Genomic DNA, 13554 nt, shown 5'->3' with positions numbered 1-13554 from the left:
GTTCCATTTTCATCTTTTAAATTTGATTTTTTTTCTTCAAATAACAATTCTCCTATAGATAATAAATTTGGAATTAGGATTAGTGAAAAAATAATTATCAAAAGACAAAAAACTCAAAGGTGTGAAGTTGGAATGAAAAAGACAACAATTGGTATAGTTGATAAATGTGACATTGTCTTTAGTTTTTTTCATACTTAAGTTTGTATTTGTTCACATAAGCATATATTAACTTTTCTGATTATGAATTTAATGAAAAAAGTCTAAAGTTTTCTCGAATAAAATTTTAAATTTCAAACTTCAAAGATGAACAAAAACAATTAAAAGTTCATGGATAAGATTGAAACCAATCCCATAATTTGAAGGTAAAATTTTCTACGAGTTACGTTATCATTGTTACAACACTAACACGTATTCATTATCACTAATTATACTCAGTTTAGCATTGTGGTGTTAAATTACAAGTTCCTGACTTTTATATATTTTCTAAAAAGTACAAACATGGTTATTAATTCAAAAAGTGTATTGTAAGTCATTAACTTATAATCCTATACAATACGTGATAATACATGATAATTGAAACTTTTAATTTTGGCTTCAATAAAACTCTAGTCTATTTGATCGTTCTTAATTTTTTTTTTATAAAGGATACAATATGATGGGTCAGTAGGTGCACCCAAACTTCTCCACTACTTCAACATTCCCTTAGCACCCTCAGCATCCTCGATCGTTCTTAAAATTTTAAAATTTATTAAATGCAACATTAGACACTAGATATACTTCAATTGCATGTCTAATACATTCGATAATTTTTAAAAAATGTCAACCAAAATTAGAGGCTATTTTAAAGTGTGGTTGCTTGTTGATGGTCTTGAACTTCGTTCAATTATTAGATACAATATTGAAAATACCAACCTCTTCCTATTAAGTATGTCAGGTTAAGGAGGTATAAGAGAAGGTCACTGAACTTATAATTTAAGTTTGTTACTATTTCACATTTTGGTTAAATTATGTGGTTAGTCATAAGCAAAGTTTTCCAATAGGTTAATAATTTCAAAAGGAGATTAATAGAATTGTTTTTCTCATTAAATTTTAATAATGTTCAACAAATGAGTACACTTTTAATTATGCCCATTGTAAGTTTTTGCTCTACTCTATATATTAAATAGCAAAAGAAAACATCAGGTTTGTTAGGTTGTATGAATTTGGACCAAGAAGTTTCAATTTCATGCCATTGGACCCTAAACTTCTGAAATTTTACAAATTTTCACTTAGAATCAATTTGCACTAATTTGCCAACTAATTTTAACATAAAAATACAATCAAATTTTTAATAAGAAGTCTAATCGCCAAGAGTCCATGCTAACACTGAAATACCAAGCAAGTCCTAATGGAATGGTCAAATAATAAGCGTATTCATTGTTCAACTAACTAAAAAAAATTATGATAATAAAATACATGTTACTACATTTTATAAATTGCAAAAGTAACAAATTTAGAAGTGGATAGTCATCTAATAACTCTCTGATAACTCTTTTATAGTCCTCTAATAGCGAAATAATATATCTAATTACCATATTTGCAATATGAAAAAAGAAATGCTATTAACTGATTTTTTAAAATTCTTTTTTATCATTTGATACAATTTTTCATAAAATTTTACAAAAAAAAAGGTTAAAAATACACAAACTAACCATTGAAATAAGTAAAAGCGAGCATACCTCAGCTGAGTATAGTGGTGAATTGTCTATGAGATTAGTAGTTCGATTTTCTTTAAGCTCCTTTAAACAAAAATAGCATAAAAGAAAAGGTTTTTAATTTAGGAGACTCCATGGAATAAATGTAGATGTATGAGCCATAAAAAGTGCCAGAATAAGCACAATTCTCAAATATATTACAATGTATGGCTTTCACATACATAACGCAACAAACAAAACTGCATGTTTCAGTTTTCATTCATATACACTGCCGCATTGCTGAAACATGCACCAGCAGCGGCAACTACTAAATACAAGCAGAACTTCACAAACTTCTAAATCCGACTTTATCATTTACAAACATATTGCATACAATTTTCACACCAAATCTGACCATCCAACGTTGTCACAACTGAAAAATGGACCCGTCGAATGCTTTCATTTATCAGGTAAAACAATTGTGCTGGGGACACTACTGGATTTTCACGTCGTCCAGGCTCAAAATGAGAAGGGTTCTCAATTCTATTTGTACAAGCGTTCATCAGCTCGAAACTAGAAACTCAAGTCCTTTGGCTCGTAGTAGCTTCTGTTGACCCTCTCAAGCGCCTTAACTTGAGTTCGAGGTCGATGAGGAAGTAGCATTTGGTTTGCTCTCTAACATAGCGGACATTACCGTTCAATTTATTAAGAAGTCTGCGTGACAGGTTTAGGGCCAGGCCTTGTTCTGAAGTCCACTGTTGTCCTCCTCCAACCATATCTTGGATTAGTTCATGAGGCAAACCTTGACCTGGATGTGACATTCTACATACAAATAAAATAAAATAAAATGAATTCAAGTCCCAGTTCTTGTGCCTTTCAAGACTAGTAGCAAGATCACCAAGAAATATGGATTAAAGAAGTGATCACCACTAACAATTCCACCAGGACATGGCCAGGAAAAATCTCTGCATCACTCAGAATGGTGCTAGTTAGTTCAAAATTTATAATGATTTAGTCCCTAATCTTTAATATTATACAATTTGATAGATGCTATTAACTTTCGTAACAATTTAGTCTATACGGTAAAAATAATAGTCAAGTGTAAAAAAGGACGACACGTTGGTCGTATTCACATAGTTCACATCCATCCTCTTTTTATATCTGCAAGTGTCTGAGGTAGGTTACGCACATCTCAACTAATTTCACAGGACAATCCGTCTGACCCTACAACATTTGGGTGTCAAGAAAACTCGTAGAAAATTAATTACAAAGTACATGGCCACCATGGATTAAACCAACGATCTCTTAATTATTGAAACTATGTCATCCTTTTTAGTTTTTACCACTAGGCTAATCCATGATGGTTCATGTGACTGTCACACATTAGACTTACATTACACCTTAATTTATTAGACCAACCAGTTACAGAAAAAGAATTTAAGTTCATCAAGCAACCTTCACATCAATTGAATCAAAACCCCACGCAGTACATGATATGTTCATTCTCTTTCAACTTCCATAAAACATATATAAAGCAAGGCCATAGAAAGAAAATATGTATTGAAAGAGATAAAAAGAGAAATAACACCAAGTTACGTGGAAACCCTAGTATAGGAAAAAAACCACCGTCGAACTTATCTTATTAAAACTTTCATATGAAACAAAGGGATACAAGATAGGGAAGATTAATGAGCAACAAGAGCCTAAATAGAAAATGAAAGAATAATTAGGGTAGCATAATTTACAAAACTACCCTTGGACTTTCAACACACAACAAGCTCACAATTTCTAACACTTCTCCTCAAGTTGGGACGTAAAAGTCAATGAGACCTAGCTTGCTAGCAAAAGAATCAAAACTTTGTCTGAGAAGCCCCTTGGTGAGAATATTAGCAACTTGTTTGTAAACCCTGGACCCAAAGATCCCTAGGTCTTCTAAGGAAATCAAGAGGTGAATAGGGGTTGAGTTAGTTGGAGAAAAATGGTTTAAGATTGGTGTTCGCAAAAAAAATTGGAGAGAAATTTAACTAAGGTTTAATGGTTGTAAGTGTTATGATTGGTGTCATTGTTTTAGCATCATGGTTAAGGTGACATGGTAGCTTTGAGTAAGGAAAAGGCTATATGACCAAGCAAGGCATGCTAGGCGTTGTGATGAGTTGCTAGGTGACCAAAGCAGCATATTAGGCGAGATGAGGTTGTCATAGGCAGCACGAGGTGTCAAGGGAACCTTAATACGTTGAGGCACGCGTTGGGCATTGTGAGATGGTTTAGAGGCCAAGTAAACCCGATCTAGGCGGCCAACCTTGTTAAGAAAACCTCCAAAACATGTAATAGGTGGCCATTGATGTTCTAGGTGTTTTAGGCAAGAAGTGAGGAGTCCAATGGGAATGACATGCAAGGCACCTAGGATTTGCCAAGTAGGAGTATAAAGTGATTAACATGAGGTGGAAAGTGACAAGTAGGATATGTAAGAGCGAGCAGGAGGTGTCATTAAGGAAGCATGCAAGGACTTCTATATAAAGGGAACTTTGGGTGAAGGGTTTTCACAATTCACTCGTGTAATTTGGATAATTCCACTCGGAAAATCTATTAAATTGAGCCTAGTATCAAGGATAGGGCTGCCAAATAGAGAAGATGTGAGGAAGGAATGCGTTGAAGAGAAGAAAGCAACAAAGGTCATTTTCGAAGGAAATCTGGACAGTGCCGAGTGTTTTGAAGGTACAGAATCAATATTTGGAATCTGAAGCTGAAATTTTGAGGTATGCTAGTTAAGATATTTCTAAGCAAGTTTGTAGAAGAAAGCTTTTTTAATTTGAGTTATTAAGCTTCAAAGTCGAGTAAAAAATCTGGACGAAAATCCAATTTCTAAGTAAGATCCAAGGGTGGGTCAAGTGTTAAGAAGACAAGGTAAGCTGGACGTGCAAAATAGGCGAGAGAGGTTATGTGGGCCTTGAGGCATCCAAGAGGCATGCGCCTAGGTCATGCGAACTGCGATGCGCGCACAGACAAGGTCAATCATGCGCACACGACGCGCAACACACCTACCACGTGGTCGATTATGCACGCAGACAATCAAGCGTACCATGTGCAGCAGTGAGGCACGTGCAACGTGCTTGGGCTTTTGAGGTTAACACGCAGCCAACCCCTTGGACCTGGCGTGCATGCAGAGTGCCGCCTCGCAATAGCTTGTGAGTGACTTATGCATTTAAATTTAAATGGTTTCCGAAGTTTATTTCCAAGCTTGATTTATTAAGCATGACTTTAAAGCTATTTACAAACATGTTTTCAATTAGATTATTTTGAATATGTTTGAGCTAGTTAGAAATGATTTATGAGCATGCTTTGAGATTTCTGAAATAAAATTATTTACTTTTTTACAAAGATATTTGCAAAACATGAGTTTGATGAATAAGGTTTTTGGAAGAAAACCGTGTTCTTTCTATACACTGAGTTATCTATGGTCAATGTGCACAGAGTATCAAAGTTATGGGGCTTTGCTGACCACTTAGCCAGCTACCACCAAATTCAGGTAGGATCGTATCGATTTTACTCTGCTATCTTGACTGAGTTCAAGCATGATACTATCATGACAAAGTTTATCAGCCACGGTAGTATTGAGTTATCAAGCTAACATGACCGAGTTTCAGGGTACAAAATGAACAGAGAATCATTTTTATGAAACAAAGAATTATTTATAAAGAAAATGATTTACTAGAATTGAATTGACATGTTTTAGAAGCTTATATGATGGTTTGCATAGGTTGAAAAGCTAAACGTTGAGCCCAATTATTTCAGAAAAACATGTTTTAGAAAACTTCCACTCTTTGGACATTTTTAGCTGATTCTTTCAAAATATTCTCACTTTCCAGATAATGATCATATTTTTCTGAGCCGAGTTTATTGTTGTCATGTCGACTAATCTGATAGGAGAGTTTCTAAAGTGATCATGTTTAAAGGAGTGTTTCAGAACATAGTCAGTTGTGTTGTGGGAACAAAGAACTTATTTGTATGGAAAGCCTGGTATTGTCAGAATCTTAGTAAGTACATTCTAAAAGTTTGTGAGTAAAATGGCACTTGAACTTCCTTTCTCTAAAAATTGAGTTATATGCTTCTGCTAAGTTTCAAGTAAAGGTCTAGAGGTTAGAGTCAACCGATGTTGTTGAGACAAAGACGATATCAATTGACTTCACATTGTCTCTTAGGTCTAGAGTAGGTGGTCCGATAGAGGGTGTGACATTGTTGACTTAAAGGAATGCAATGAATACACATGCTACCATTGTCCAGTCTTGCTTTAATAAAGTGCTATTAATCTCCACATGTTTGGTTCTATCATGTTGAATCAGATTACTAGCGAGGTTAATAGCAACCTTATTATCGCAGAAAAATTTCATAGGAACCTCATAGTCTTGATGAAGATCAAATAAAACCTTATGTAGCCAAATCTCCTTCATATCCCTAGACTCAGTCCTGTACTTCTGTCCATAACCCCCTTTCAAGGGAGCTTCCGTTTTTCTAGGTTACGCAGAGCTTTTTCCTTCGGTTTTCTGTATAGATTGCGAGAATGTTCTATAACCAGAGGAGACACTTCTTTGATTTCCCATGCCTTCTATGTTGCCTTCACCCTTCAGATTTTCAGTGGAGCGGAGTAGCCTAGCGGTTAAAGCACTTTCTCCTGTATTATATCCCGTAGCATTCTTTCAGATCCGAGATCGAGCCAACTATCACAACTTATTCTACCCATCCTGTATATTGTCCTTTTTGTTCTATCTTGGAATATCAATTTTTTAGTAGACGAGATTTTCTTACTCTTCCAAGTTACGAGATTGCCCCACACAAAAGTGCAGTACTCAAAGGTGGATTTTTTTTGTCAAACAACAGACCTTGCCAAGTTAGAATTAGTATAGGCCTCAATACACTTTCTGTCAGTCATCCCGAATATCAACCCTTTACCAGAGTCGTTTTCAAGTACCATAGAATACTGTTAATTGCCTCCATGTGTTCCTCGTAAAGAGCCGCATGAACTGATTAACGGTACTTACAACATAGAAGATATCTAGTCTATTGTGAGATAAGTAGATCAACTTTCCCACTAGGCGTTGATATTTTTCTTTATCAACTGGAACTTTATCAATAGAATTTCCCAATTTAGCATTGAACTCGATAGGCTTATCAGCAGGTTTGCATCCCTTATACTTGTTTCTGTTAACAAATCAAGAGTGTATTTTCTTTGAGATACAAAGATATCTTCTTTTGACATGGCTACCTCCATCCCAAGGAAGTACTTTAGATTCTCCAAATCTTTAATTCAAATTCATCCCCCATCTTTTTCAGTTGGACGATTTCAATGGTGTCATCTCCAGATAACACAATATCATCAATGTAGACGATCAACATAGCAATCTTCCTAACCTTGGAGACTTTCGTAAACAGAGTGTGATCAGAGTGCCCTAACTATACCCTTTGGACTTGACAAATGTGGTAAACATGTCAAATCATGCTCTCAATGATTGTTTCAACCCATACAAGAATTTTTTAAGCTTGCAAACTCAATGATTAAACTGGGCTTCAAAGCCTGTTGGGGAACTCATATAGACTTCCTCTTCCAAATCTCAATTCAAGAATGCGTTCTTAACATCTAGTTGATATAGAGGCCAATCTTTGTTTACAGCAACAGACAGAAGGACCCTTTAACTTTGCAATAGGAGAAAAACTCTTAGAGTAGTCAATCCCAAGTTTGAGTAAATCCTTTTGCAACTAACCTGACCTTGTGTCTGTCTAGAATTCCATCTACTTTGTACTTGAGGGTGAACACCCACTTACATCCCATGGTTTATGCTCCTTAGAGAGAACACAGAGCTCCTAAGTTTTGTTCTTTTAAAGGGCTCTCATCTTTTCCATGACAACAGTTTTCCACTCAAGACATTTTAAGGCCAGACTGATTGTAAAGGCTCTAAATTGGGTGATAGGTTCTTGTAAGAAACATAGTTACATATGGAGCGCTTCGTGCAAGACCAAATAATCAAGGTAACATAATTTACAAAACTACCGTTGGGCTTTCAACCCACAACAAGCCCACAAAATCTAACAAAATCCAATAAAACCAAGGAAGAAGTTCGATACACAAGCAAAATAGAAGAGTTACTAAAGTACCTGATCTGCAAGTGAATGTGCTCATTTCCATCTTGTATAAGCTTCAAACCAGAAGAAATTTTGATTTCAACCCAACCATCCAGAACAGGCGCATACTGCACTATGTTAAGTAAGAAATCTGATAAAACCATCTGAAGCTTAATTTGGTCGCCACAAAGAGTTAACGTTTTGATTTCTTCTGGAATTTCATGAAAAAGTTGAATGTTCCTCTCTCTGACAACAATCATGATTTGACAGATAATGGCATCCAAAACACTCCCAAGGAGAAAGTCTTGTCTGTTGATCTCTACTTGGCTGTTGAACCAGAGGGAAAATCAGTAAAGCGTGGAACAGAGTTAAGCAGACTACAGAGATATAAAAACATAACAAGATCATTGATAATTCATGTTCGATCGAGGCTAAGATAACTGTGCACTTTGTGGAACAGCAACTGTGAGTTATCTGCTAAAGAAGTATATTCTTCAGGTATAGAGGAAAACCTTCTCCCACAGGTGAGGCATAATTGTGTTGTGCCCCATGCAATATAGATTCAATGTCTATTTGGAATGACTTTCTAAATAGTAAATATCAAAAAGTTTTAAGTTTAAATAAACAATAAACATTAAGAAAATCATTTCAAACAGGCCCTTATCATGGTTGAATAAACTCTACATGTTTCTGAAGTCTTTTTCTTAGAAAACAAAACTGATTCTACACCAGGCTACAAGACATGAGCGGAAAATATTAATCTAATCCTCAGCTGCAACGAAGAAATTTGCACATTGCTCTGCGTAGGAACAGCCAGCAATATAGAACACAGGTGTCTGCCTATTTCCTTATTTTTCTTGAAGAAGATTACAACCATTGGACAATAATTTGGATAAGAACCATTGGACAATAATTTGGTTAAGAACCATTGGACAATAATAAACTTTTGTAGATAAATAATCATATTTGGTAAAGCTAACTACTACACGTTCTATTTCCTAAAAATGGGGTTCAAGTTGGTTATACCGATTCATTCATCCCCTAATTTATCACTAAGGGGTGTTTGGCACCCAACTTGGGTTGAGTTGGGTGGGTAAGAGAACCTCCAATTCCTCACTCCTATAATAAATACTTCTCAATTATTCACATTTCTCACCTCGTTGTTCATGTAAACTCTCCAAATTACTCACTCCAATAATAATTACCAACTTAACTCAATTCAACTTCAAAAGAAAAAAAAATCATAACAACCACTCCCTAAGCTCTCATGTTTTGACCTCTCTTCTCCAATTATCCTTTGACACCAACTTTGGTGGATGCTTCATTTTTAATCCAGGTGCATTGTATTGAATAAAGAAATTATTAAGAATCTTGCATATTCAGAAGTCTGTGGCAGCATTGATGAACCAAAACGAAGCATCATCATCAGTAGAAGAGAAAAAAGATAAGTATTTGAACATACAGTAGATGCTTTCCAAGATGATACTTACCCCCCTTCTAAACTTCTGAAGTCCATATCCTCTATGATTGTCATGATTTGTCTCTCGCATGCATCACTAGTATCAAGGAAAAGTTTCTGGTTTTCGGTAATACCAGAGTTTACAAGGAGTTCATGCATAAATCTGAGGCCATTTAAAGGATTTTTCACCTCATGCTTTAAGAAGCTCAACTCCTTATGCTGCAGAATGGCCTCTCTATCACCCGTCCCAAGTCCTTCCAAGACCCCATGTAAGTTGGGCTGAACAATTTGCAGGAAGCAGATACAACCAATGGCATTTCCTTCGGCATCAGTTCTCTTGTTCGATGTTAACAGCACATCTACATAATTCCCATCCTTATTGAAAAATCCTAATGGAAACTTTTCGGTTACTTGACCACTAATGCCTTGATATAATAGAATCATGAACCTAGTGAGGGTATCTAGACCTTTCAATCTACAGAAATTCCCAAAGATCTCCCCAGCTAGCATTTTTCCTACAACTTCATTTTTCCTCCAACCAGTAAGCTTTTCCATGGCTGCAGTCCATTCACAGCAGTAACCATTCTCATCTGAAACAAACATTGGAGGAATCAATGGGCTCAGACTTTCAATAATAGTCTTATAATCTCCCTGCAGACGGATAAATTTATCCATCACACCTTTCTCAGATGTAAGATCTTGCCCAACAAAGCAAACTCCAACAACTTTGTTTGTGTAATCTCTACTTGTGCAAGCGTTAACTACAATATACACGTTAGGGTGTTCTTTATCAGTTCGAAAACTTCTCAGTTTTAACTCCACATTTTTGTCTTCCTTACCTGAAAAATATAAGGACAACCATTTAACGAGTGAGGGGCGGGCGAAAGAAAAAGTAGTGGTTATGCTATAGGACATATTGAGGAAATTAATAGTTAGCTGCATAAACTATAAGGCGTACTATCCCCTATGAAGCAAATTGGTAGAAGCCATGATTGACAGCGTTTTCTATCATGCTAAAAGTCTTATATTCAATTTTCTATCACCGAGCCTCTTGAATTTATATTAGCAACTAATATTAAAAGCACGTGATATTAACACTTACCTTGCAGAGCACAGGAAAGTAAATCTTCGGCAGTTCCACGTGAATCTTCATGAACAATCTCATTAACCAGAGATTTCCCCAGAGCTTCTCCAGTATGTAATCCCACAAGTTCAGAAATTTTAGCATTCCATCCATTGATCAAACCAGTTGAGTCAACACCAAAAATTGGAACCGTTGCTGTTTCAATCAACCTAACCATTTCACAAGCTACTGAACTGAGTTCATTGATATCCTGCATCTCAGCATCACTCAACTGGGGAGAATTTTCTGCCTTTGAATTACTGTCCCCAGAGTTCGGAAAAGACTCCCTCATTATTAGCTGCAATGAGTGAATGGCATTTATTTCCTGAACTTCCCAAGACAAACTTCTACTCTTTGCAACTTCAAGAAATGCTTTAAATGATGATCTTGGATGCATTCTTCCACTATCGTCCTTATCGTCTGGATGATGCTTGGCTCCTCCCCATTGAATTTCCTTTGCAACATGGGACCTGAACCAGAATAAGAAATCCTTTGAAGTGATTCTTGCAGTTGCCATACCGCACACTGCATCACCTAGTGAAGCAGCTTCAGGATAGCCAGCATCAGCCAAACTATCCGTGCTCAGCCCTGTAGAATCCCCATGATTATTGAGTATCCACTCTGCAAGATCTTTTACTTGTGCTTCAGTTGGAGTTATACCTAATAAATAGCATGCCCCCTTATAGTACAATGCAGCACCATCACACTTCACGAGATCCATTATACTAGGAGACCGAGTCAGCAATGCACATGGAGAGCCTCGGAGAAGCATGTCACAAAGTAAAGTTTGTGTCTTGAGGATCTTTTTCTCTGTTAATTGTGATGCCAATTGAAGTTCCATGTAAAGCTGCAGCCCGAACGCCTGCATGAGAAACTCGCAGGCATAACGAAGTGGGAAAGGGACATATCGAGGAGAAGTATGGTGACACACTACCAGACCCCATAGCCTTGTTGGTGAGTCATCACTGTTCATAACTATTGCCATTGCTAATGAAGATAAGGTACTCATATTTGCCATGTATTGCAAATGACAACTATGTGGTGCTCTTATTGTTGAATTTACCAAACAAAGAGGCTGCTTTAGATCATCACTTTGAATGACTGGCACCGGCTTCGCATTGCAATCACAAATCATCCTAATGCGGTTCTGCTTGAACAAAAAACGAGCTGCTTGAGGTATATCAATGGCAGGATAATGCAAACCAAGGTATGGCTCTAAGTCAGACCTTCTGATTTCTGACACTACTTCACCATGTTCGTCATCATGGAACTTATACACCATCACTCTATCATACCCGGTAAGTTTTTGAATATCTTCGACAACCGTATCACATAGAATACCGATATCACCACTAGGTAGAGCCTGCAACCTGGAAATCGCTCTAACCGCAAGTTTCTGTGACTGTACAGCACCAGCAAGCGACAATGCAGGATCAACAGACCGTGCAGGCTCCAAATCAATGACAATCCCCACATCAATTCTATGCAATATAGCATAAAACGGCTTCTGGGTAGTCCTAGAATAAACCCAAACAGGGTTCAACAGCGAAATCTCCCTGGAAGAAGCCGCTTTGGCCAAAGAAGCCCCAGAGGAAGGCGTAAATAGAGCTCTCATATCAACCCCAATCAGACCCTTCTTCCCCTGTGCCGACCCAAATTGATCATCATTAAGGCCCAGTAATTCAAAACAATTCTCACTAAAACTAATAATCTTAAAACTAGATTCTTCAATAGCAAGCAAACAACCAAATGGTTGAACCAAACCACCTCTCTGAATCTTAGACAAATAGGCAGTAATTTGTTCTTCAGGAACAGAGACAGGAGCTTCAAGAACTGATCTTGAATAGTTGAAAGACTCACCAGAAGCATCGGAAAGCTCAAACTTGTTCAAAAGGCCAGCATCAGCATTGTATTGAACAAGTGCAGCAAGTCTGTTGTCGGTACTAGTGGTAGTAGGAGGAGGAGGAGCCCTAGTATTGCTGTCGGCAGAAGAAGAAAAGGCCGCCATTCCTCTATCGGAACTCCGATTCAGTTTGTCCATGAATGAATTAAAGGAGAAGGATTGAATTGAATTGAAGAGTTGTTGTTGAGAGAGAATGGTGATTGAATTGTTGGTGGAAACAAATTCCGTACGTTTCTTTCGAAAAAAGGAGAGCTCTTCCTTCGAATTTGGATTTTATCTTCCCAAGAAGAGAGTCGTCGTCATCAGTTGTTGTCGCCGATTCACAATCCATGTTTGTGTTTAGTTTCGCTTGGAATTTACTTGCTTTTGTTTTTGGATTAGCATATTTCACCCGTCCCTCTCTTCCTCTGTTTCTTCCCCCCTTTCTCCCTTTTCTTTTATTCACTGTTTCTTTTCTTTTTTTTACTTTATCGTGGAGATGGATTTTATTTTATTTTATTTTTAATTAAAAATAAATAAATAGATAAATTCTCATTCATATTAAAATTTTATTTTAAATGATAAAAATATTTAGGATGCGTTTAAGGTAGAGACGGAAGGAATTAGGAAAAAGGTTATGATTCAAATCGTGTTTGGGCCGAGGGTGCGCATTTTTTAGGATTAGAGTTAAATAACTCTACAAACTTCCCTACTTCATTTTATCATAATACTACATTCATAGCACTTTTCCCGTACACATAATATAATAACATTACAATTATAACTATTTATTTGCATATTATCATATTACTGCAACAATAATCCTTACCCCAAACATATATTATAATAACACTATCATTCATATTCCTTCTCCTAAACATATATTACCATAACACTACCAATAATAACCTTAACCTCAAACACATATTATCACAACACTGTGACTATTATAATCTATCATAATCCTTTTTTCCATAACTCTTTTCCTTTCCAAACGCACCGTTAGTATAAAATTCATAATTATTTTGATTCAACTTTTATAACTAAATTAAATTATATTTGGATAATTTTAAAAAAATGTCAACATATTTAGTCTAATAGTCCAGTTTATAAAACTAACACTTAAAAGTATAGGCATTTGAAAACTATGTATGAATAATTTTTTTTAAAAAAAGAGTGTAAATTGATGCATAGTGAAATTTAAGGTTTCCTTGAATTGATTTTTAAAAAGTTATTTTTCAATCAATTCCTTTTTGTTTGAACTTTTTTTTTATTATAATATATATTTAAATTTTAAAGATAA

The 13554-nt window shown here is 36.1% G+C and overlaps 1 protein-coding gene across 3 annotated transcripts; it reads right to left on the bottom strand.

Moving 5' to 3' along the window:
- Positions 1–1829: 1829 nt before the first annotated feature.
- LOC101214900 (phytochrome E) lies at positions 1830–12691 on the bottom strand. Of its 3 annotated transcripts, none has more exons than XM_011659159.2 (5): positions 12230–12361; positions 10349–12011; positions 9278–10085; positions 7821–8114; positions 1830–2495 (listed from the first exon to the last, which is right to left on the bottom strand). In XM_011659159.2, exons 1-5 carry the CDS (start codon positions 12236–12238, stop codon positions 2255–2257), a joined length of 3015 nt encoding a protein of 1004 aa, XP_011657461.1. In that variant the 5' UTR covers positions 12239–12361; the 3' UTR covers positions 1830–2254. The 3 variants fall into 3 exon arrangements, with proteins under 3 accessions (XP_011657461.1, XP_004147430.1, XP_031740457.1); XM_031884597.1 differs by adding an exon at positions 2601–2638 and having other exon boundaries at positions 2312–2495; positions 10349–12691; XM_004147382.3 differs by having other exon boundaries at positions 10349–12689.
- Positions 12692–13554: the final 863 nt, after the last annotated feature.

The sequence above is a fragment of the Cucumis sativus genome, chromosome 1 (assembly GCF_000004075.3).
Source record: "Cucumis sativus cultivar 9930 chromosome 1, Cucumber_9930_V3, whole genome shotgun sequence".
NCBI lineage: Eukaryota > Viridiplantae > Streptophyta > Magnoliopsida > Cucurbitales > Cucurbitaceae > Cucumis > Cucumis sativus.
This window is presented reverse-complemented; position numbering and strand designations above follow the sequence as displayed.

Coding starts and splice junctions, on each gene's coding strand:
- LOC101214900 (XM_004147382.3), bottom strand. CDS start 12,410: ATGGACAAACTGAATCGGAGTTCCGATAGAGGAATGGCGGCCTTTTCT. Junction 10,086..10,348: donor ACTTTCCTGTGCTCTGCAAG/GTAAGTGTTAAT, acceptor TATATTTTTCAG/GTAAGGAAGACAAAAATGTG. Junction 2,496..7,820: donor CACATTCACTTGCAGATCAG/GTACTTTAGTAA, acceptor ATTTGTATGTAG/AATGTCACATCCAGGTCAAG.